Here is a 25,396-nt window from a genome sequence, read left to right as displayed (position 1 = left end):
CAGACAACCTCCCCCTCCATACTGATAGGACCCTGTGCATGGTCAAGACTTTAATATCTATGGACCTATGTGACAATAATGACTGGCAGAGCAGATAATGGGTGAAAAATGTACCCATCACATATTTTTACATACCCCAGACAAATTACTATGCATGTAGTAAAGACATGTCTGGCCGTATGAGAGGCAACACCAAACAAATTTTCCTCCGCCAATCAGATATAAGACATTCATCGTTGTATGAAAGGAACGCCTATGGACCTTATACCTAAAACCAGCTAAGCTTATTGGACTTAACCCCAGAAAAGCACATGTTGTTGCTACACATTCCTCCATAACTTGGTGGACAGGCCGAGCATGGTCTTCCCAATTTGTAAGGAGCTTCTCCTATCCAATTACCCCTAGAAAGAGAAAAGAAGGTATTATTCAAGAGTATAACTACTATAATACTGAACTACTATAATACTGCCTCCTTTGTACAAGAATATAACTACTATAATACTGCCTCCTTTGTACAAGAATATAACTATTATAATACTGCCTCCTTTGTACAAGAATATAACTACTATAATACTGATCCCTATGTACAAGAAAATAACTACTATAATACTGATCCCTATGTACAAGAACATAACCACTTTAATACTGATCCCTATGTACAAGAATAGAACTACTATAATACTGATCCCTATGTACAAGAACATAACCACTTTAATACTGATCCCTATGTACAAGAACATAACTACTATAATACTGATCCCTATGTACAAGAACATAACCACTTTAATACTGATCCCTATGTACAAGAATAGAACTACTATAATACTGATCCCTATGTACAAGCCCATAGATCTTAATAGCATTTTTTTTTATTTCACTGCTGGAGTGGTGCTTTAAATCTAAGTTCCCTGCCCCCTATATTATACTCACCTTCTCACCGCTTCATCTTGTGTCATCACTGCTGAATTCGGTCTCCAGTGATTTGTGACCTGCCGGATGCTCCAGTGCATGCTGGAGAGTGCCGAAGGCACAACTCATTACATCTCTATGAGAGCTTCGTTCTGACTCTCATAAAGATGCATTGGGAGCTTGTAACGTAACTTCTGACTTACGGCCAGTCAGAAGTTACAGTCACAAGACGGCGTCTCAGAACGGTAACAGGGTCAGTAAAAAGGTGAAGTCGCTAGAAGGTGAGTATATGACAAGGGGCAAGGGAATTTCATTTAAAACGCCACTCCAGAGCTCAAAAAAGCACAAAATGCTGGAGTGGTGCTTTAAGAAAAATGTGTATTTCTCTGGAATAAAACACTGGATTGCAAATGTCAAGTCTAATTTGTTCAACTTTCTATGACCTACATGCCCATACAGTTGGCTTAGGAGGGTTGATCCTACTGACAGTTTACTTTAAAAGGGTAGTATGAAGTTTGGAAGTAATCCCCATTCCATTGGATAGGGGATAACCTGGAGAACGTGGCTCTCAAGAGGTTCGTGTGAATGGTGGTCCCATTAAGAATGCATGTAGTGGCAGTGTGCATGATGAACCTTTGCCCCATTCATACAGGGTTCTTCAGAGCCCTGGTTCTTGGGACTGGTAGTGGTCCCGGCTGTAGAGCCCCAGGTGATCGAGAAGTCATTCAAATGAATAGGGGATTATTTCCAAACATGAGAATATCACTTTAAATTTGAGACTTTGGAAGCCTGATTGTATCTTTCTAAATTCTCACTGAATAAAATGGGCCTTGTTAACTAACCCCTCTTGTACCAGGGTTAACATTATCCTGTTATGATTAGTTAATGTGAACTTATTTTCTTCAGATGAAATGGAAAAAGTTAAGGAAATTTTTACTTACTTTATGGAATAATTGCAAACCAGAAAGACAGCTTGTCTCCATGTACTTCCCCACACGTTAATGTTATTGCACGTGTTGATGGCGCAGCCTATTTTATTGGACGATGCCCATACCATCTGCAAAACAGGACACCTTAGCAGTTTCAAAAATAAACTTAAAATAATCTTTTGAGATATTTATATACTATCATGGTATAATACACAATCGGCCTAAATCTAAAAAAGTGCTGCTGATAAAGCATAGACTATTTTAATTTTTCCCATCGTAGTACCCTGTAGGATATCCCACGATTGGTGTTTCTGATTGTGCTGGGATTTCCCGCTGACAGGGAGAGATAAAGAGCTCTTTCAGTTAATTCTTGGACATTTGAGCTGTTGCTACAGAGGAACCATCCTTAAAATAAAGAGCCCTGAAAATGTTACATACATTAAAAGAGTAGGCCCCGATAAGAGTCACAAATAGGGCCCCGCATTACACCTGTCCCTCATAGGTAACATTCATCCAAACACTAAAACCCTAGTCACCCCCTCAGGGCTTGATGGACACACCAGGGGGCGGAACCAGGCGGTTGTAAGATGCCCACCGAGGAGTCTCAGACAGCCTGAGGCGGGAAAGTTCACAACAGTTTGAGAGTTCAAGTTGGAGAGGAGTGTGGGCTGGAGCTGTGTGCAGCTCCAGCAGAGGAGAGAACCCAATTTGAGCAGGTGCCGGGGTAGGAGCCCTGGTACCTTTGGGCTGGAGGCAGACGGTGGTCTCCGTCTGCAGGAGCCGGGAAGACGGCTTGGTGGAACCGAGGTGGACCAGGACAGGGTAGTGGCCCGCTGGTACTGACCCAGGGAACCGACTCGGAAACCGAAGCACAAAGGGCGGTGCTCAGACCCTGAAGCTAGGTCCAGAAGCTACTGGGGGCTAGCTAATTAACTGATTGCAGCCAGGACTAGAGGTCCTGTCCCACCCAAAGTCCCGACTGAAGGCAACAGCCCAACGAGGGGGATAAGAGGCTCAGAGATCCCATGGGCCAGCGCCTGCAGGCAAAGGGCTCCTTAGGCAACAACAAGCCAGGAGCGGACTCCTGAAGTTGCAAGCACAGGCAGTCCCACCATCCAACACAGGTGCGGGAGAAAGACAGAGACCACCAGCCAGGTGGGGGACCAGACCGCAGCCGGCTGCGGGCACCGACCACCATCACCTTGGTTTACCAGAGACTCGTGTGTTTACTAATAGTGAGTACATCAGCACCCTCCGGTCGCCCATCTCCCTGCACCGCAAGACACCCCCAATGGGTCCCGGGGCCACCATCCCTGCCCACGGAGGGGTTAACACCTTGCTGCGCAACATCTCCCCCGGGTGCCCCGTAACTGCAGCGGTGGTGTCCACCTTCACCACATCCCGTGGGTGGCGTCACAAACTTAACACGGCTCCGGCCGTACATCTACGTCCCCAAACCACAACCCCCCGTTTAGTTGAAGTGACCTCGAGACCCCCGGGTCTGGAGACCCTCGAGCCACCCACTGAAGATCCGGATCCGAGCAGCTCGGCTGCCGAGCACGGGGCGGTGCATTCCCATATCAGAGTATTGGATAGCTGGGTGCTGAGGGAAGATGTATAGCAGAGCATGGGAAAGCTGGGTGCTGAGGGAAAGTGGTGACACTTTGTAGAGCAGACTTTAGGATTCACATTTTCAGGAGAATGGGACCAAAAACAGAACAGTGTATTGACTTCCCATATGCTTAACTAGCTATTTCTGGATGAGAGTAGATCAGTATAATCAGCCACTGCCAATCAGCACATGCCCCTTTGTACCTCTTGAACACCAAATGAGGCAGAAAGCACATTAGGTCATGTTCTTATTTGTCAGATTTACATTTTGCAACTTTAACAGATATTGACTAGAGGATCTGTGGCAGCAATCTGTCGATGACATTCATCCTTCTATTACGGATCTACACTTTGATTTGCTATAGATCCAGTTGAGGATTAGCCTATTGAATGCGGATTAGACCAGTGTGTCTAATCTATCTGTTCTTCAGTGTAAAATTCACAGGATTAAGTGGTGTGCCACTCCACATAGTATGTTGGCCACAAATCCCAGCAGAAATTTTCCATTGCATGTGAACAAGGTTGTCTAAACCCAATTCACATGCATGAGATGCAGACTTTAGTAGATTTGCGTGTCGAAGATGATCAAATCTATGCCATGCAGTGTTCTGCCTCCCACTCACCAGGTGTCATGGTGATTCCAGACTCACATTGCAGAGTCTGGCAGGCAATCTGATGCTTCTTAGTTGCTAAGCCAGAGTCGGGCGTCAACTGTTTAGTGCGCTCTGGTCATTGGTTTAGCAGGAGTTAATTCCTGCTGGCTGGTGAATGGCTGCTGGGTCACAGGCTGCTGCCATCCTATCACAGCCGTAGTGGAACATAGCCTAACATGCTCAAGATAGCTCTAGCTTTGCTCCAGCGATATCAGTCTTTGTGCATGGTGATCCAGTTATTGGTGAACTGTTGTATGCAATGTGGTGTGCTATGGAAACATCCTTGTTATTTGTTTATTTCCTCCCTGTACTTTATTTCTGTCTGAGCAGATATTGAATTTTCCACCTTGTGTGCTCGAGTCTTGGTTTTCCCCTGTCTGTCGTTATTTGTGGGATTCTTTACTTCTGTCCCAGCCTTTCCCGGGCGTGGAGGGTGAGGGGTTTGTTGGACCAGGGCTACTCAGGAGCTAGAGCTACGATGGCGGTCGAGACCTCGCTGCCATCTGGTGTACCTTTGGAATAAGGGACAGTTTTATTCCTCTGTATAACTTACCTTTCTTTACTTTAGCTAATTTCTTTCTATAACTTCCCTTGTGTTTCATTAGCCCATTAGCTTCACGAGGTGACCAAATATTAGTCGCAATTTAGGGTAACGTCACACTTTAGCGATGCTCCAGCGATCCCACCAGCGATCTGACCTGGTCAGGATCGCTGGTGCGGAATTGAGGAAACAGAGGAAAGCTCATGCAAAACCGGCGCACAACCCAATCATGGAAATTAGTCAGTGACTGGTTCATATAATTATAAATTTATTAAGTCCAAAAACACACACTTACAAAGACATAATAAAATCAATTAAAATTGTGCAGAATAGCACAGGTGAGGACACGTTCCCTCTGGAATGATTGGAAATTTGCCAACATGAATACATGGAAGGGTCAGCATATAATCAAGGAAAAAAAAAAAAAAAAAATATACATATATATTTATGTGTGACTCATGTGTATCTCTCAATAATGATTACACAGCACATGCTTTCATTATGTGACAGGTGAATGATGACAATACGTAAACCCCAATGTTTCAATATATACAGATCAAGAATTCATCATGTATACACAGTGCATCTCATAGTAGTAAGATCTAAATGATCATAAGAATAGGGCTGTAGATAAGAGGCCCCAAGGGGGTAGCAATAATGTCCCAAGTATCCTGTTAGGTATACCTTATCAGAGTCAAACAATGAGACCCGATGGTGACAAAGCAAGGATTGTACAGTGAATGATCATCACCTAGTTATTCATCAGAAATACACTACCCATGTGTAGAGCATAAGCATGAAAGTCATGGCAGGGATAGCAATAATGCCTCAAATATCCTATTAGGTATACCTCATGAAGGTCAGATAATGAGACCTGCTGGTGACACAGCAGGGATTATACAATAAATGGTCATCACCTAGTTATTCATCAAAGATACACTACCCATGTATAGAGCATGAACATGAAAGTCATGGCAACACCAGGGGGAACGTGACCGAACGTGAACGTGACCCAGCTTTTTACTGCATTGAGCTGTGCATCCGGTTTTTTCTTCTATAGGATCGCTGGTGCGTCGCTACATGGTCGCTGGTGAGCTGTCACTCAGGCAGATCTCACCAGTGACCAGTGACCAGCCCCCAGCCACCAGCTACGCGTGGAAGCGATGCTGCGCTTGGTAACTAAGGTAAATATCGGGTAACCAAGCAAAGCCCTTCGCTTGGTTACCCGATATTTACCTTGGTTACAGCTTACCGCAGGCTGTCAGAAGCCGGCTCTCTGCTCCCTGCACATTCAGATCGTTGCTCTCTCGCTGTCAAACACAGCGATGTGTGCTTCACAGCGGGAGAGCAACGTCCAAAAAATGAACCAGCACTGTGTGTAACAAGCAGCGATTTCACAGAAGGGGCCATATCGCTGCTCAGTGTCACACACAGCGAGATTGCTAATGAGGTCACTGGTGCGTCACAAAAACCGTGACTCAGCACCGATCTCGCTAGCGATCTCGCTATGTGAGAAGTACCCCTTACCCTGGTGCTGCCACTTAAAAACAAACCTGAATGATAAATGGCACATAATAGGTGGGGGATGTGGGCTGGCTCATATTTTGCCTGTAATAATTTTCCTTCAAATAGTTCTGGATGTGCTATGAACAGATATCCATCACTCAAACACTAACCATTGTGGTTGGTTTCCTATATGAAACCCAAATTAAACAAAACCTGATCTTCACTGACGTTAACGAGCCCACAGAGACTAATTGTCGATTTGTCGTCTTTGAGCAGAAGTTTAGTTTCAAGAGTGAGCCTGGAGAAGTGAAACTGTAAATCAAGGGCTAAAAAGCAGAAGACCAGCTGTGGGCTGGAGGTCCAGGTCCAACAAAAACACTGCAATAGATATGTCTATATGAAACCCACCAAAGAACCTTGGATCAAGACTTGTGCGTCATGATCTGCACTTGCTGATTTCATAGTCCTGGTGTTTGGCAAAAAATATGTTGTAATGATTTATTTTTGAACTGATGTTATAATATCTGAAGGAAGAAAAAACAGCTTAAAAATAATACAAGTTTTATAATTCCTGCAAGACGATTTATTTTCAGAAGCCAAAGCAAATATTTTCTATTCTTTTTTTAAGTTCAAGCGGAGGATTGCAGAAAAATTAGCTGTTTGCAAAAGTGGTAGGTCTCGATGACCTTTAAAAGGACGAGAAGCCAACCTCAACACAAAAAATCTCAAATTGTGCAGAAAGGATTTTGCCGCTAGGCAGAGCCATTGAAAGCAGTAAGAAGAAGTGAATAGTGAAGATGAAGTCCTATATGATAACGAGCCACCTTACTTCAAAGTAAAGGGATATTTACACTGCAAGATAATGTTAAAAACACCAGTTGCATGACTATCTTGCCATGTAAACAAGCTTCCGATCACCCAATGAACAATCAGATCTCATCCGGTGACACGATCATTTGTGTCTCAAAAACGATCATCGATCTCAGCGGTGCATCATCCTGTGTAAACAGGACTCACACTGCCCAGAACGGTGACAGCCTATGTGCAATGAGCGATGTAGTATAGATCGTTAAGTGTGCATCGTTTACTTTGGTTTGCCTATGTAAACTGATCGGCAGTCATATCGTGTTGCTGGTCAGTCCATGTAAATGGACCTTTAGGCTAGGTTTAGACCATGTCAGTTACTCCGTACCTGATTTAAGGCCCTGTCACACACAGAGATAAATCTGTGGTAGATCTATGGTTGCAGTGAAATTGTGGACAATCAGTGCCAGGCTTGTGGCTGTGTACAAATGGAACAATATGTCCATGATTCCACAATCCACACACCACACAGTCAGTTTCCCTCCCTATGGGTGAGAACTAGAGCCAATACAAGGCAGAGGGTCCCAGTGTAGCTTCAGGCCGCAGGAACCCACACATCACAGCGCAAGGAGGAAGGACTCACAGAGCGAAGCACCGGCTCTGACCTCCGAACTATCCGGGATCGGCTGGAGCCCATGACAGCGGGACCCGTTACTCCAGAGGCGGTGATACTTTAGTGAGTAAAGAACTTTGACTGCAACCCCTGTGTCGTCCAATCCTTCCCACACCCTACCCTCGCCTTAAATGTACAGCAGCAGGAGACTACTACTCCCAATATCCCTGGGGCCTGAGCTCTGCCTGTGGAGAGCTGCACCAACTGAGCTGTGCAACCATCTGCCCCAGAGGATACCTCCCGCAGTGGCGGCTCCTATATTATCCGCAAACCACAGATGGCATCACGAATATAAACTCTACTCCCCTGTAAATAACCCCTCCATCTTTATGGTGACCGCCAGGCTCACGGAACCGGGCCTGGCAGCTGTGACATCCCAACCCCCTTACACCGGCCCGGTAATGAGTAACCCCCCCAGATCCCCGTGGGCGCGTCAACTTGGCGTCATGAACAGGATTTCATGCCTGCAACCACGGGTACTGTGCGCCTACAGACTGTATGTTGCGACCATTGCACAATGGTGGCCATTGAAGAACAACAGGCGCCATGTGTCATCCAGTGGTCTGGGTGTATCCGCCCTTCGTTGGTTGGGTGGCAGTTTGGTGCGAAAATCTGCACTCGCCCCCTGCAGCAGACCGAAAACAAAACTTACCCAAGGGGAATGGCCCTCCTCCTCGGGAAGTGAAGGAGTATGGGTTGATTGAGCAGTCAGATTCCGGAGGCAGCATGGCGAGCAGCAACCTGAGTACCCAGGAGCGCGTGGTGGAAGTGACCTGCTCCCCTGGCTGTCCCGAGGATGTACTGGTTCCACGACCCGTTATTGCCCCAGAGCTCTTGAAGGAAGAAGTGATGCGCCTGGGAGCCCAACTGCTGGAGCTACAAGCGGGAGCTATACGGAGGTGGCAGGCGACCCTGCTGGGAGTAGTGGCGGAATACTGCGGTCATGAGGAAGCAACACCGCCAACCCTGGAGGGGAGGAAAGCTGGCATCTACAAGGTACCCGAAGAATCGGCACCTGTGGCCCTGGAAACCGGAGGTAACGACCTGGTGGGACCGCTGGCAGCGCCCCCAGCCCTTGCACCCTGCAACAGCAGACAGAGCCTGGCCTGGGGCGCGATGGCTGACAGGGGGAGAGATCTGGAGGTGTGACGCCCTGGACTAGCCAGGTAGTCACATACATACCAACATACACCCCCCCCTCCCTAGACAGTTACACCCGTCAAAAACCCTTGTTGCCTCCCTCCAGGGTCTGATGTCCACACCAGGTGGGGCGGAGCCAGGCGGTTGGCCCCACCTACCAAGGAGTTCACAGGCCTGGAGGCGGGAAAAGCAGAGAGTGTAGTTGGAGAGTTGAAAGTGAGAGGACACGAACTGCAGGTGTCTGGGTAGGAGCCCAGGCACTGACAGCAAGGTTGGCAGACGGTGGTGGCCGTCTGCAGGAGTTGGTGGAACTTTGCAAAGCCGTAAGGACCTGGGGTCGGGCGTTGGCCTGCCGGTACCGAACCGGGGAGCGGAGTGAAGCTAAGCACGCAGGCAGGGCCATCGGACCCCGACCAGGCTTGGAGCCGACGACAATAGTCAAATCCGAGTGTGACAGGAACCCCAGGGGTTTCCCAACAACCAAGACCCGACAGAAGGCAACAGTCCACACCGTGAGGATATACAGCCACCGCCACAGGCTAGAGATGCAAGGGCCTGCCGGGGAGCAGACTACCGGTGGGCAACCACAGGAGTCAGAACATTCTACAAGGTGCAGGGAAAGACAGCCACCATCAGCCGTCCGGGGAGAGTACAACAACAACAACACTGCAGCCGGCTGCTGGACCCGTCCATCCGGCCGTTTTGGTTTACCAGAGACTCTGTCAGTGATTGTCTGAGTGAGTACACCAGTGCCGTCCGGCACCGCGCCGCGCAGTCCCTGCACCCCAGCCATCCAGCCTCCCCGTTACACCACCGGGCCCCGGGATCACCAACCCCCTACCCACGGAGGGGACAACATCCTTGCTGCTCCCTACCATCTCTCCCGGGATCCCCGTCACCAGCAGCGGTGGTGCCATCATCACCACATTCCGTGGGTGGCATCACGAACAAGCTACCTAATCAAACCACCCCTTTTCACTCACGGGTGAGGAGCGCTGCTTGAGCACCGGGTCCGGCCCACCGCTCGAGCCACCGAGCAGCAGCAGCAGAAGCCCCGGATCCGTGCGTGGTGAGCGCGTCCCCTCCGCCTGTGACAGACACTTTCTTGGAACCCACTCTGACAGCGGGCGCTATCAATGTGGCCTGTGAGCAGCAGCTCTGGAAACTGCTAGAGGGAGAGGGGGTGGTACACCCTGCATATGCGGGTAGATCCGTTGTATGGGGACCCCGATTCTGACTCTGAACTAGACCAAAGCAGTGCCGCTGAAGGACCTTGTGACCAGGGGACTCAGACTGTCATGTCCATGGCATACCTGAGACCCCAGAGGGCCTCAAAGCGGGACACCGCAGCAAAGTAATGGGTTCACTTGGACACTGTAAATAGTTGAGTAATGCTGCATAGTAAAATGTTGTGTTGAAATGGACAACTGGGTCACTGGACTAGGTGTAGCGAGGACTACAATGTATATAGTCAGCACCTGTTGTGCTCCCTATCAAAATTCACAGGACCCCAAAAAATGTTGCGTGTGCAGAAATAACGAAGATTGGTCTAGAACATTCTGAAGCACGCCTAGAGCCTACGTTGGGGGTTTGAGGCAGGTCCCCCATATTGCTATATTCTTCTAATTTGTTGCACTTGATCAGAGCAATGTAAGGTGCAAAAAGCTAAAGTTTTATTGTATTTTATGGTGCTAAAAGTTTTATTCATCTTAGTGTAAATGGTGTAAGAGATTGTAAAGTTCAAGAAACTGTGCCTCCCATAAAGGGAAGAAATGTTAATGTTTTACAGCATAACAAAATTTTGCAGTCATAACTACTGTATTGCTTATTTTCCAGCCCGCGGACGTGCTGGCATCCGCTGTGGCGGAGTGTGGCGCCCCTGAGGTTTCAGTTGCCACAGGCTGAGGTGCGATATTCATCCCGAGGAGGTCATTGCCGGTAACCACCACAATCCACACAACACACAGTCAGTTGCCCTTGCACTGGGACTGGGTTAGGGTAGGGTCCTGGGGGGTGGCCATCACAAGGTATCGGACCTCCTGCCCACTAGTTCAGCAACCCGGTTGGTGAAACATCTTCAAGGGGGAGTAAGGCGACACATACACATAGACAGAAAAAAAACAAGTGAGGGGTGGAGAGAAGATGGTCGCTGAGGAGAGAGCTGCGCCATAGCTCCCTCAGGACCGAGCACAGAAAGCAGGGTGCGGAGCCCTAGGATACTTCAAGTCCCACCAGAAGAATCCATAGGGCAGGAGATTGCAAGTCTCCTGGCCAACACAGAGTGCCCGGGGCACAGCAGCAAGCTAGAGCCAGGAGCTGTGACAAAAAAGTTGGCAGATGCCCCGTCCCTTCTGGTCACATGGGTATGACCTCAGACAGGTCCTGCAAGTGAAAAAGTGAATCAATTGTATAATACTTATGCTAATTCTAACAGGGGGAGTGGATAACTATGAATACCCCCCCAGATATTATCTGATCCTCAGATGCTGTCACTCAAAAAGCTGCTGATTTTATAAACTTTACTTTCTTGGATTTCAAAACCAATACATACAAGCTGTGTAGAGAATCAGTTTTAGGTTATATACGAAAATCCTGGTGATGGGTTCCCTTTAAGGGCACTGTCAGGATGATCTATGGAAGATTGGTGAAGATGGAAGTTTGCAAAGATGAGCTATGGATGTGAAAAGCTATCATGGCATCTGGACCAGATAGAGACTGAAGGAATGAGAATGACTCCAATGAGATGTCACCTATAAGTAATGTAAATGTTTAGTACTACTGCTTGGTTCTCATCACTACTGTGTTTCCTGTATGGTGGAAAGCATGATGATGGCTGGTAATAACAGCTCCATGTACCTCCTTACCATTTTTAAGGATATACTGGGAGTTGCAGGTGTATGTCATACAAATGTATATCATTGGGGCTGATTTAATATTGCAATTGATAGCTGTAGTAAAGGAATTGTTCCCATTAGGAAAATTCTGGTTCCCAAGAGCAGTTTGTTATATTAGAAAAACCTACACTTCACTCTCTATCCTCAGGTCCAGTGCTAAATCCCCAATGCCGGTGTCTGGAATTGGTTGCAGAGCTGATGTCCTGTTGACAGTGCAACAGCCAATCAATGAGCTCAGCAGTGGAGTGTTCCATCTATACTGACAGAGTTCATTGATGGACTGCTGCACTGTCGCCATGATGACAGCATAAATTCATCAGTGGACCCGGGAACAATTAGTCAAACAAGGTTTGTTTGTTTTTGAATAACAACCTACGCTTAAGGACTAGAATTTTTTCTGAAAGAAGTCAATCCTCTTAAGTTTGATACTGAATTAATTTATTGATGATGATTCTGGTGCTGTACGTATGTTACTGATGGTGGTACTTGGGATATATTCATGTATTGATTGTGGTTTTGGTGTTGTATTCACAAACTGATGGTTCTTGTGCTCTATTCATGTACTGATGATAGTTCTGGTGATGTATTAATGTACTGATAAAGGTTCTGGTCATTATTCATGTACTTAATGGTTCTGATAATGTAGTAATGTACTGATCATAGTTCTCTAGGCTGTATTCTTGTATAGATGATGGTTCTGATGATGTACATTGACGAGCAAAAGGGTAACAATGTTTTGAACCTTTGACTTTCAGGCTCCATACCTCACTCCATCTACTACAGCTTTTACCTTGAGACTACCTTCATTTTATAGACACTCATCTTGGCTATCTCATACGTAAATTTAACATTCAACTATTTAGAAAATAATTAGTTATGCAGATTCTTGTTATGACACTGCATTTTTATTGTCTTGCGCCTAAAAATCTAAATTTGAATTTGAATTATTTTCTTAGTATTTTGTAATCCACCTTTGGCTTTCAACACTGCCAGAATCCTTCTGGGAATACTATCAATCAGATTCAAGCATGACTTGAACAAAACCTGATGCCAGGTCTCTTCTATATGTTTCCAATGTTAATGTATACTAGTTGACTGACTTGGGTATGTATACAGCTTTTTCTTCACCCTTACCCTCAAGTGTTCAATTGAGTTGAGGTCTGGGGACTGTAGGGGCCAATCCAGCATCTTTACTTCAATGTAACTGAAACATTTCGCCAATCTCGACATATGCTTTGGGTCATTGTCCAGCTGGAACACTATGTCATGCTTTTCATACCCATAGTACTTGAGTGTACGAAGTAACTCGTCTTGTAGGATACTCTTATATAGCTCAGCATTAAGATCACCATCAATCATGGTCAAGTATCCAACGCCTTTGGCTGTGAAACAACTCAATATCATTAGACTTCAAACACCGAATTTAACAGTTCCATCAATTTCTCGATCCATTAGACCTTTTTTCCTTGCTTTTTCCAGATCCATTTGCACCCATTAGGGCCTAGTCTATTGACTTTCACTTCATTGCTCCAAATCACCCAATTCCAATCTTCTACTGTCCACTTTTCATACCTGTGTGCAAACTCAAGCCAATGTTTCATGCGACAATATTGAAGTCGAGGCTTCTTCACATTTTTTTGGTTGGCCACCATTCCAGACTTGTGGAATGTGTGCAGCACAATGCTGGCATGGACATTGTGATCTTACTATTACGAAGCATACACGCCACCTCCACTGCCGTGTATGTCATGCCAGAACTAATAGACAATGTGATGAGCTGACTTATTGACTGGACATCCACCTCTTGGCTTTTGAATTCATGGACAAACTCATTTCGTGTTCTTCTAACTGTCATGGTTCTCGTATAATGCAGGTTGGCAATTTTCTTGTCCAAGACACTGCTATTGATGACCTGGATGATGCGATTTCTCTTTTCTTGGTGAAATCTCCTTCATGGCTCCTCCTGGATTCAAACCAGCGATCATTCATTTTGGAATCAACCTGATAACACACTGAGCTATTAGGAATGTGAGAACAGGATGTAACTTGTAGGAAGAAAAAGATTTTTTCACCACCGGGAGCAAATCAGTAACACTGCAGTGAAATGACAAGAATCTTCATAACTAAATTATATGCTAAATAGTTGCAAGTCAAATTTATATAGGCCAGATAGCCAAGATGATTGTGTATAAAATGAAGGTAGTCTCATGCTTAAAGCTACAGTGGATTGTGAGATATGGGGCATGAAAGTCAAAAGTTTAAAACATTGTTTCCCTTTTGCTTGTCAGTGTATGTACTGATCATGGTTCTGGTGTTGTAGCCATGTATTGATGATGATTCTGGTGCTGTACTCATGTAATGATGGTGGTGCTGGTGATGTATCCATGTACTAATGGTGGTTTTGGTGTTGTATCCGTATGCTGATGGTGGTTCTGGTGATTTATTAATGTACTGATGGTGGTTTTGATGATGTATCCATGATGGCGGTTCTGGTGCTCTACTCTATACTGGTGGTAGTTTTGGTGATGTATTCATGTACTGATTGTGGTTCTGGTGATATAGTCATGTACTGATCAAAGTTCTGGTGCTGTATTACTGTATTGATGATAGTTTTAGCATTGTATGCATGTACTGATGATTGTTCTGATGATGCTTGCATGTATTGATGGTTTCTCTGGCGTTGTATTCATCTACTCATCACAGTTCTGGTGCTGTATTCATGTACTGATGATGATTCTGTTGCTGTATGCATGTACTGATGATGGTTCTAATGTTGTACTCATGAACTACTGATAGATCTTGCTCAAAGTACAAGGCCTAGCAAAATTTAAAGAAGGGATTGCAATACACCCTGCAAGACACTCTGAGGAGGGTCTCAGAATACATTTTGGTTATGTTTAAGAAGAGTGGGCCCCCTACACTGGTACAGCCTATGCATTATGTGCAAGGCCTAGCAGAAATTTAAAGGAGAGATTACAATAAACCCTGGGAGACATGTAGACGAGTGCCCCAGAATAAATTTTTGTTCCATTTTGAAAAGAGTGGGACTCCTACACTGGTAAAGCCTATGCAGTAAGTGCAAGGACAAAAAACATATACTTGTCTCGGCTTCAATGAGGTTTAGTGCACATGACCGGAAGTGCCGGGACTTCTGATAATGCACACTGACCCTAAACCCGGCATCTGAGGTGGTGACAACAGACACAGGTAAGCGCGTCACCACTGATGATGCTGGACAATATAAATTGAATAGCATGTTACCACGCCTCTGTGGGTGTGCTAACATGCTAAGAGGGTGGAGTAGTTGGGGGAAATAATGCCCTTGCGACAAGTCCCTATGCTCATTAGCATATCATAAAGGATCTTTAGAAATACTTTTTCTAAAGATCTCTTTATCTATGCTACTAAATGCAGGGATAGTTAGGCAGGGATTAGCAATATGCACCCAGAACTGCTCATGGTTCTGGGTGCATATTGGACCTTACAGGTTCCCTTTAAGGGATTTAAAATTGGGGATTGTGTACTACAAGAGGTCAGCCATAGATTGCCTGTGTTTTATATTCTAAAGAAATGAGCCTCGGCACATAAAAGAAGACAAAGATGTGAACAGTCCCACAGACTATAATGGGTATGCTCTCAATTAGTGAGGAATACGAATAGAAAACGTACATAAAAAATGGAAGTCTGAATGAAGCTTTACATTGATAGCAGTGAAACACAGTACGGCAGTGTTTGATACATCTCCAGCTCCACCATCTGCAAACTCCTTCAGCAGAAACACAGGACGCAACAAGACCCCGGACCAAGCACTAAAAACCATCTGTATTTCTACAGGTATTGCCAGCTGTCACTTAACACTTCTCTGCTGAAGGGAAAGTGAAATGTGAGAGGAAGCCGTTCTTCCCCAGAAAATAAATATCTGACTGTTAAGATCGGACGCAGGAAAACCGTTTATGGAAAAATATTTAACTGCCTGCAGATGGACGATGAGGTGCCAGAGACGGGGGAGGGAAGGCCGGTGAGCAGTGTAGTTACTAGAAAGTATTGGCAGGCTCCTGGACCATAGTGGGAAGAATATTACAAGCAATTTCTGGTGATTTTGTGTAAAAAGGGAGAAACATCTATTTTTTTGTAGATCACAAAGTAAGAACATTTTTTAAAATCAGTGAATTTATCCATTTTATCAACCTTTGAGGACATAGAGTTTTATTTATTAAGGTAAGCCTATCTACACTGTGTGCAGAATTATTAGGCAAATGAGTATTTTGATCACATGATACTTTTTATACATGTCCTACTCCAAGCTGTATAGGCTTGAGAGCCAACTACCAATTAAATCAGGTGATGTGCATCTCTGTAATGAGGAGGGGTGTAGTGTAATGACATCAACACCTTATATAAGGTGTGCTTAATTAGTCAACTTCCTTTCCTTTGGCAAAATGGGTCAAAAGAGAGATTTGACGGGCTCTGAAAAGTCCAAAATTGTGAGATGGCTTGCAGAGGGATGCAGCAGTCTTGAAATTGCCAAACTTTTGAAGCGTGATCACCGAACAATGAAGCGTTTCATGGCAAATAGCCAACAGGGTCGCAAGAAGCATGTTGGGCAAAAAAGGCGCAAAATAACTGCTCATGAATTGACGAAAATCAAGCGTAAAGCTGCCATTTGCCACCAGTTTGGCCATATTTCAGAGCTGCAACGTTACTGGAGTATCAAAAAGCACAAGGTGTGCCATACTCAGGGACATGGCCAAGGTAAGGAAGGCTGAATAACGACCACCTTTGAACAAGAAACATAAGATAAAACATCAAGACTGGGCCAACAAATATCTGAAGACTGATTTTTCAAAGGTTTTATGGACTGATGAAATGAGAGTCACTCTTGATGGGCCAGATGGAGGGCCAGAGGCTGATCAGTAAAGGGCAGAGAGCTCCACTGCGACTCAGACGCCAGCAAGGTGGAGGTGGGGTACTAGTATGGGCTGGTATCATCAAAGATGACCTTGTGGTACCTTTTCGGGTTGAGGGTGGAGTGAAGCTCAACTCCCAGACCTACTCTCAGTTTCTGGAAGACAACTTCTTCAAGCAGTGTTACAGGAAGAAGTCGGTATCGTTCAAGAAAAACATGATTTTCATGCAGGACAATGCTCCATTGTGCCACCCCCATGGAAGCAGCTGAGCTGCTCGGATCCAGGTTCGCTGTGACTCGAGGGTCTCCGGACCCGGGGGTCGTGCGGCCACTCAAATATAAGGGGAATATTTACAGGGGAATTGGTATGTAGTTCATGACTCCACCCATGGTGTACGGTAATTCGGGGAGTACCGCCTCTGCCGTTGGGAGTACACGGGGTGATGAAGTGGGGCAGCAAGGTGTTGTAACCCTCCACGGGTAGGGTGGTGCCCCGGGACTCGGTGAGGGGTGCCGTGGGGTGGTGATCCGTGACCTGCGTCCTGGTACTTAGTTTGACTTCAACTTGATGGCCTGGTAGCATGGAACTAGCCGGGCCCCGCTCCCTCCTATGCCTAAGTATGGGAGCTTGCTCTCAGGGCTCACGCTTGGGATTTTCTGGACCATTTTGGATTTGGAAAGTCCTATCCCCCTCGTTGCGCTAGTGCCCCGATTCTGGAGCAATGGGAACAGATTATAACGGCTCCGTTCTCCTCAGGTGAATTGTCGGGTTGCCTGAAGCTACTCCCCGACCTAGGGTCCGTGTACCTCATCGTGCCTTCGGTCCCAGACCGGTGATAGTACTAGGCTGTCGGCTGTCCTCCTCGACAGTTCCAGGCCCCTTTCCAGAATCCCCTGCGACCGGGGGTCCGACCTCCTCTAGGCCCAGACCACCGTCTGCGACCTAGCCAGTTCCTTCAGGAGTCACCACTCCCAACTTCCTCTCCTTCCACTCTATGACTCAACTCCCCACCGACTCACTACACTGGTCCCCTCCCGTCCCTGACCCCCTAGGTGGGCGACTATTCCACTGAAGCCGTCCACTGGTGTGTCTGGTGGGTGTGGTGCAGAGTGCATCTAGGATTTGATTTTCTGTTGGAGGCAACACCATTTAGTTAGGGACCCAGAACCAAGAGGGAGGCGGTATACTGTACAGAATGGCAGCTTGTGCAGTACCCTGTGACTACCTGATAGTCCAGGGGCATCACACCATCACATGCATCCAACAACTCCACAGCGTGGCTGGCCAGTAAAGGTCTAAAAGATTAAAAAATAATGACATGGCCCCCTTGTTCACCTGATCTGAACCCAATAGAGAATCTGTGGTCCCTCATAAAATGTGAGATCTACAGGGAGGGAAAACAGTATACCTCTCGGAACAGTTTCTGGGAGGCTGTGGTGGCTGCTGCACGCAATGTTGATCGTAAACAGCAATCAAGCAACGGACAGAATCTATGGATGGTAGGCTGTTGAGTGTCATCATAAAGAAAGGTGGCTATATTGGTCACTCATTTTTTTGGGGTTTGTTTTTGCATGTCAGAAATGTTTATTTCTAGATTTTGTGCAGTTATATTGGTTTACCTGGTGAAATTAAACAAATGAGATGGAATATATTTGGTTTTTATTAAGTTGCCTAATAATTCTGCACAGTAATAGTTACCTACACAAACAGATATCCTCCTAAGATAGCCAAATCTAAAAAAAAAAAACACTCAAACTTCCAAAAATAGTAAGCTTTGATATTTATGAGTCTTTTGGGTTGATTGAGAACATACTGTAGTTGTTGATCAATAATAAAAAAAAAATCCTCTAAAATACAACTTGCCTAATAATTCTGCACACGGTGTATTATATTGTGTTTGAATGATATTGCATCACTTTTGGTTTGTACTGTTACTCCTACCATGAACATGAAATACAAATCAAAAATTCCATATGGGGTGAAGGCAGGACCACCAGAAGGAAAGTAGTGACAAAACCAAAATATATTTATAAAATATCAAATTTTTAGCAGAAATTGCATTAAAAACAAATCATGTGTGTGATAAATATAAAATCAGGACAGGGATATACCCTAATAGCAGCAGAATGAAAGTGACAATACAAGTAAAGCAGGCTTTACACACTACGGTATCGTTAATGAATTATTGTCGGGGTAACGGTGTTTGTGACGCACATCCGGCATCATTAACGATATCGCAGTGTGTGACACTTACTGTATGAGCGACCTTAAACGATCGCAAAAGCAGTCAAAATCGTTTGCCGCGGAGAGGTCGTCCGGAATCAAAAAATCGTTTTCTGCTTATTAGTGATGTTGTTCCTCGTTCCTGCGGCACCACACATTGCATTGTGTGACACCGCAGGAGCAACGAACATCTCCTTACCTGCCTCCACCGGCAATGCGGAAGGAAGGAGGTGGGTGGGATGTTACGTCCAGCTCATCTCTGCCCCTCCGCTTCTACTGGACGCCTGCCGTGTGATGTCACTATGACGCCGCACGAACTGCCCCCTTAGAAAGGAGGCGGTTTGCCGGCCAGAGCGACGCCGCAGGGCAGGTAAGTGTGCGTGACGGGGGTAAGCAAGGTTGTGTGGCATGGGCAGCGATTTGCCCGTGTCGCACAACTGACGGGGGCGGGTACGATCGCTTGCGATCTCGCTAGCGAGATCGCAGCATGTAAAGTACCCTTAAGACTGCGTGTATATATATATATATATTTTTATATATATATATATATATATATATATATATATATATATATATATATATATAAAATATTATAAATAACCAATAAAGTGCCTAGATACATATGTAAGGTCTGAAGGACAAAAATGCTAAAATGAGCCCAATGATATTATGGCAAATTGATATAAGTGAATACCTTAGTAGATGGTCAAAACATGCTACATGGCACAGACCCTGACGTACGTTTCGTACTCAAGTGACATCCTTAGGGAGCGCTGGCTTTCTTATCTGTTTGCATATTTGTTTTTAATGCAATTTCTAATAAAAAATTTATATTTTACTCATATATTTTGGTTTTGTCACTATTTTCCTTCTTGTGGCTCTGCCTGCACCCCCTAGGGATTGTTTGATTTTCATATTCACTTATGGTATGTTTTTGATTCATGACATCAATATGAAAAGCCTAATGATGTCATCCCTGCTAGCAAATTGTGATTTGACCATCATTTGACAACAAATATTTCCCCCTAAAAGAGGACCTCAATGCCCCAACATTTGCAGTAATCATTTGTTTTTCTTATTGTAGGGACCCTCAAACAATTGACATACAATACATACTTCCATCAATCACATTTTTCATGAAACTGACTAGCAAAGGAGGCCAAAAAAGAGAACACTTTACGCAAATTAGTATTCAAATAATATTGCTCCACTCCTCCATTTGATCCCAGTAAAAGAGGAGGAGCAATGCAGTTTCAGGAGGTGAGTATTGTTTTTTTATTTTTTCCCCACCTTCGTGGGAATATTAATAAGGGGTTGTCCAGCAGTGCGTCAGTGGGACATACAGTATATGTTGCATACCTGTGTATAATGGCTGCAGACCGAGCCGCTGCATTTACTTGGACAGCTGGGATTACACTCTCGCGGGTAAGGAAAAGAGTAATGCTGTCTCTCGTCGTACCATGCCTTTACCAGGTCTACTACCGATCTATACCTGCAAGAAAAAGCCATACAAAATGGTAGAGGCATCACTGACAGCTCCTTGGCTCCAATACAAGATCTGTAACAGAGCTCCCATTTGCCATATGCTATTTATAGTACTGCTGGACCTGTGAATCCCCATAGTCATCAGGGCTCAAATGTAGCTCCTACCACTCGACTGCCTATAGTTTGCCTCTGTTAAAAGTTGTAGTTTCACAATAGCCATAGATTGAAGACGCATTATAACAAGGACAGTATGGTGCTCACTGCCATGGTAGTCGTGAGATCAGCAGTGTGTGGTGTAATGTCCCTGGGAACATGATAAAAACCCTTATGATCCACCAGCTTTATACTCTATAGATAACTACAAAGCTCTGGCCTTACATCTGCCACTCTACCTAGATCACTGTTTGCTTATCTCTATTTACTTATACAGGGAGGATAGGCTGGAATACCGATAATGTCACAGGTGCGACCTGATGTGCATTTAAAGGGCATGTTCCTTTAAATACATATTTTGTTAAAGCAATTGGCCACTACTTTAATATTAATGGCCTATCATTAGGAAAGGTGATCAATGTCTGATCAGCTGGGGCCCCACAGTCCGCACCCCCGCCGATCAGCTGGTCTCAGTGCAGCTGGAGATGCTCAGTTCCGGAGCTGCCCAGTCAACTGATAGTGGCCGTGGCCGGGTACTGCACATCCGCCTCCCATTCAAATCAATAGAAGGCGGATGTACTGTACCCGGCCGCAGTCGCTATCAGAAGATGGAGCAGCTTCGGAACTGAGCATTTCCAGCTGCATGCTGCCACCGCTGGCACCGACAACAGCTGATCTGTGGGGGTGTGGAGTGTCAGACCTCAGCCGATCAAACATTGATGACCTATCCTAAGGACAGCCATCAATGTAAAAGTAGCAGACAACCCTTTTAATTATGTTTGTGTGGCGCCCCTGAGTATATCAGGGTGCCACAGGGTACTGCAATCCTTACCCAGGGTGCAGGGCCTACCCCCCATGGTTCCAGGTTCCTAAAAAGCCGGTGTCACTACCATCAGCACCACAAATCCCAATCACATTTCACATCATGACCTGTCAGACACACCAGTGGGTTGATTAAGCTGGAATAGGGCCACCCACCTAGGGGTCAGGCAGACTGGTGGAAGGGAGGAAGCAAGAGAGTAGTGTGAGACCCCAAGGAGTGAGGAGCTGAAGTAGTAGCTCCCGGGGAGCTAGACCAAGCTAGCAGGTGGTGGTCCGGGACCAGAAGAGTCGGGGACCGGTAGCAGTGACATTGCAAGCAGGGGTGTAACTACCATGGTCGCAGCGGTCGCCACTGCGACCGGGCCCGGGAGGTTAGGGGCCCGCCCTGAAGATAAACAGCTGATCGTGTCAGGGAGAGGGAGCTGCGTTGCTTGTAAGTTGTAACTATACTATACGAGATCTTTTACAAGTGGCCGGCACCGCCCCCTCCAGCCTCTTCTAACCTGTGACCTCGGGCTGACTGCCTGCCGCGTCATCTACTCTTCTACAGCGAGGGTATGGAGACAATGACTGGTTGCTGTGAGTGACTGTGGATGCATGTCTGCTAGTGATGTGTCGGTCGTGAACGATCCGACACAAAGATCCGGCTCCCTGCAGTGAACGACAGGAGCCGGATCACCAGTGTGAGCCACTAAAATATCTAAACGGATCTTTTCGCTGTCAAAACCACGCCCACCCGCGGCTATACTCCGCCTACTCAGCAATCTAATTGGCCGCTTGTAAGTGGGTGGGGCTTAGCAGCGGGTGGGCAGGGCTTTGGCGGCGTTACTATAATCTTAAATATGTGTTCACCGGGGGTGAACACATATTTAATAAAGAGCCGAGAACGATCTGAAAGATCCGGCTCTTTTTGGTGAACGGAGCCATAAGAACCGGCTCACCAAAAAAAGCCGGACTGCCCATCACTAATGTCGTCAGTGCAGGAAATGAAGATTCAGGTCAGGACTGGAGGCTGCAGATAGTGCGGTCTGAGTGGCAGACAGTGGCTGACACCGTTACAAAGTTTGTGACTTGTTGTGAGGCTCAGCCTCTGCTGCCTCCCCCTCCCACTAGCTCTGGTCAGTGACCCAATGTCGACCCTTAATTTATTTAGTAATGTGCAGGCAGCCATGTGCTGGACAGGGTCAACAGTAATTATAATGCAGAAGAGTGCATCTGGCCCTTTTTGCATTATATCTTTATTATAACATGTAAAGATTCACCAAGCTGCCAGTGCTTGGAACACTAGAATCTGGGGGGATGGGGGATAAGGGACTGAGGCTGAGATATGAGTTGGTGGGGTCACAACCCACAGAATCAGTCACATACAATGAGTGTGAGCAGTGGGGGACGCATTTGGAGCAGTTTGTTGAAGGCAGCCAGGTCCTTTGTGCTAAATATGGTTACATGACTGCACCGCTGAGTGCTAATACACTGTAACGCTATGTGCACAAGATCGAGAAATTTCTGCACCAAGTCTGCATCTATTGGCAGGAGAAATGCTGCAGCAAAAACAAGGGGTTTTGCCACAATTTGGTGCATTATATGTATTTTTGGTTTCGTTTTTTTTTCATTACATTTAATGGGGAAAACGCAGCAAAAACACAGAAATAATTGACATGCTGCAGTTTTTTTTCTACAACCAAATCTGCAAGGAAAAGATCCTGAACGTGTCCATAATAGTTCAGGATTCTTGTTTACCATAATTTTCGCTTTGTTAGACACACTTTTTTCCCCTGAAAACTGGCGGTAAAATGGGGATGCATGCATCTTACAAAACAGATATGGCTTATGAATGCGGCGGTGATCGAGCGGGCTCATAGGATGCGCTCAGAGGTGTCGCGTGGGCAGCATTGATCTGCGGGCAGGCGGGCTGTGAGGGTGTCTCGGCGGCGGGTGCATTGAGCTGACTGCAGGCTCAATTGAATCCCTCACAGTTCACGCGATGAACTTCAAGAAAATGGCCACAGAAGCAGCGCTTGCACAGATTGACACAATGGACTTCAAGAAAATGGCCGTGGAGTCCTATCTACGCACGCGCCACCTCCACGGCCATTTTCTTGAAGTCCATCTCGTCAAACGCGGATGATTCAATGGAGCCGGCAGTCAGCTTGATGCACCTGCCGCCGAGTTGCCTCCACAGACCACCTGCCGCCATGACACCCTGTGTTGTGACACCTCCACAGACTGCCCGCCCGTAGATCAATGGCGGCCGCTGCAACAACCTTGAGCGCATCCTGTGATCCTGCCCCACCGCCCTGGTAAGCCATACCCGGGGGATTCAAATGCGCCCATGGCTACACCCCGAGCCACAGCACCCCTGACCCTCCTGAACCGCAACACCCCTTCCTCCGAGCCTGCAGCATCGCCGACCCTCCTGTGACCTTCCCAAGCCACTACACCACCCCTCTGGTGAGCATTAGGATTAAGACGCACTGGGATTATAAAACGGACCCTCTTCAACATTAAAACTTATTTTTTCCTATTTTCCTCCTCTAAATCTGGGGTGCATCTTATGCCAGAAAAGTATTTTATTTTTCATTTTATAAGGATTTCCTGCAGCAGCATTTACTGAACTGTACACTGACCAGCTTCAGAATTTATGCTAAACTGTGAACTGTATATATACCTGTTCTCAGGGGCGTAACTACCGCGGTCGTTATTGCAACCAGGCCTGGGAGGTCAGGGGCCCGTGGCCGCCCGGCAGATCAGCAGCCAGCTCCTTTCTGTGAGAGGAGCTGCGCTGTTCTGCACCAGACCACGCGGTGTGGCGGCTGCTATATGACCCGGTCGCTGCCGCTGACACCGGGCCCCCCTGCCTGGTGTCAGCGGTGGCGTCACCGCGCTCCCGTCACTCACCGCGCTCCCGTCACTCACCGCGCTCCCGTCTCTCACCGCGCTCCCGTCTCTCACCGCGCTCCCGTCTCTCACCGCGCTCCCGTCTCTCACCGCGCTCCCGTCTCTCACCGCGCTCCCGTCTCTCACCGCGCTCCCGTCTCTCACCGCGCTCCCGTCTCTCACCGCGCTCCCGTCTCTCACCGCGCTCCCGTCTCTCACCGCGCTCCCGTCTCTCACCGCGCTCCCGTCTCTCACCGCGCTCCCGTCTCTCACCGCGCTCCCGTCTCTCACCGCGCTCCTGTCTCCCACCGCGCTCCCGTCTCTCACCGCGCTCCCGTCTCTCACCGCACTCCTGTTTCCCACTGCACTCCTGTCACCACGCTCTGCTTTGATATTGCATAGAGTGGCCGTTGCTGCTCTATGCATCATCAGTCTTCCCCCGTGTCTGCGCGGTGACGTCACTCCTCTGTGACTGCTGTGTGTGGTGAGAGCACAGAGCACAGGAGGACACCGACCGGAGCCACGGGGGAACGAGGACAGAAGTGAGGACGGGTAGCGGTGAAACAAGTAGAGGTGAGGACAGAACTGCGGTGGAAGGAGAAGAGAGGTGAGTACTTGTTTTTTTATTTTTTTTTTATAAATCAGTGAGTACACGGGGAGGCTGGCTGCAGGACACATGGAGGCCTGGTAAGGGGCTTGCTGCATGACACATGGAGACCCTTGGGGGGGCTGGCTGTATGACACATGGAGGCCCTAGGGGGGCTGGCTGCATGACACATGGAGTCCTTGGGGGGAGCTGGTTGCAAGACACATGGAGTCCTGGGGGGGGGCTGGCTGCATGACTCATGGAGTCCTGGTAAGGGGCTTGCTGCATGACACATGGAGACCCTGGGGGGGGGGCTGGCTGCATGACACATGGAGGTCTATGGGGCTGCATGGTACATGGAGGTCTGTGGGGCTGCATTATACATGGAGGTCTATGGGGCAGCATAATAAACATGAAGGACACCTTATACATGGACTATATGGGTGCATTGTACATGGGAATGAGGCTCTTTCCCTCAGCACCCAGATTTCCCATGCTCTGCTGTACATCTCTCAGCACCCAGCTTTCCCATGCTCTGATATGGGAAAGCTGGGTGCTGAGGGAATGATGTATAGCAGAGCATGGGAAAGCTGGGTGCCGAGGACAAGATGAATATCAGAACATGGGAAAGCTATGTGCTGAGGGTAAGAGCCAAGTGTCAACATCATTATCCTGTACCCCGA

The 25,396-nt window shown here is 46.9% G+C and overlaps 1 protein-coding gene across 1 annotated transcript in view; it reads right to left on the bottom strand.

The window, feature by feature from the left end:
- Positions 1–268: 268 nt before the first annotated feature.
- The window catches only part of R3HDML (R3H domain containing like), a 41,968-nt gene continuing 16,840 nt past the window's right edge, over positions 269–25,396 (bottom strand). The window contains exons 3-5 of the mRNA XM_075347750.1: positions 20,150–20,282; positions 1,851–1,966; positions 269–401 (exon numbers count right to left, since the gene is read on the bottom strand). Coding sequence (XP_075203865.1) covers positions 269–401; positions 1,851–1,966; positions 20,150–20,282 — 382 coding nt within the window. The remainder of the gene's footprint in view (positions 402–1,850; positions 1,967–20,149; positions 20,283–25,396) is intronic.

The sequence above is a fragment of the Anomaloglossus baeobatrachus genome, chromosome 5 (genome assembly GCF_048569485.1).
Source record: "Anomaloglossus baeobatrachus isolate aAnoBae1 chromosome 5, aAnoBae1.hap1, whole genome shotgun sequence".
Classification (NCBI taxonomy): domain Eukaryota; kingdom Metazoa; phylum Chordata; class Amphibia; order Anura; family Aromobatidae; genus Anomaloglossus; species Anomaloglossus baeobatrachus.
Note: the sequence above shows the minus strand (reverse complement) of the source record. Positions and strands in the feature narration are given on the sequence as shown.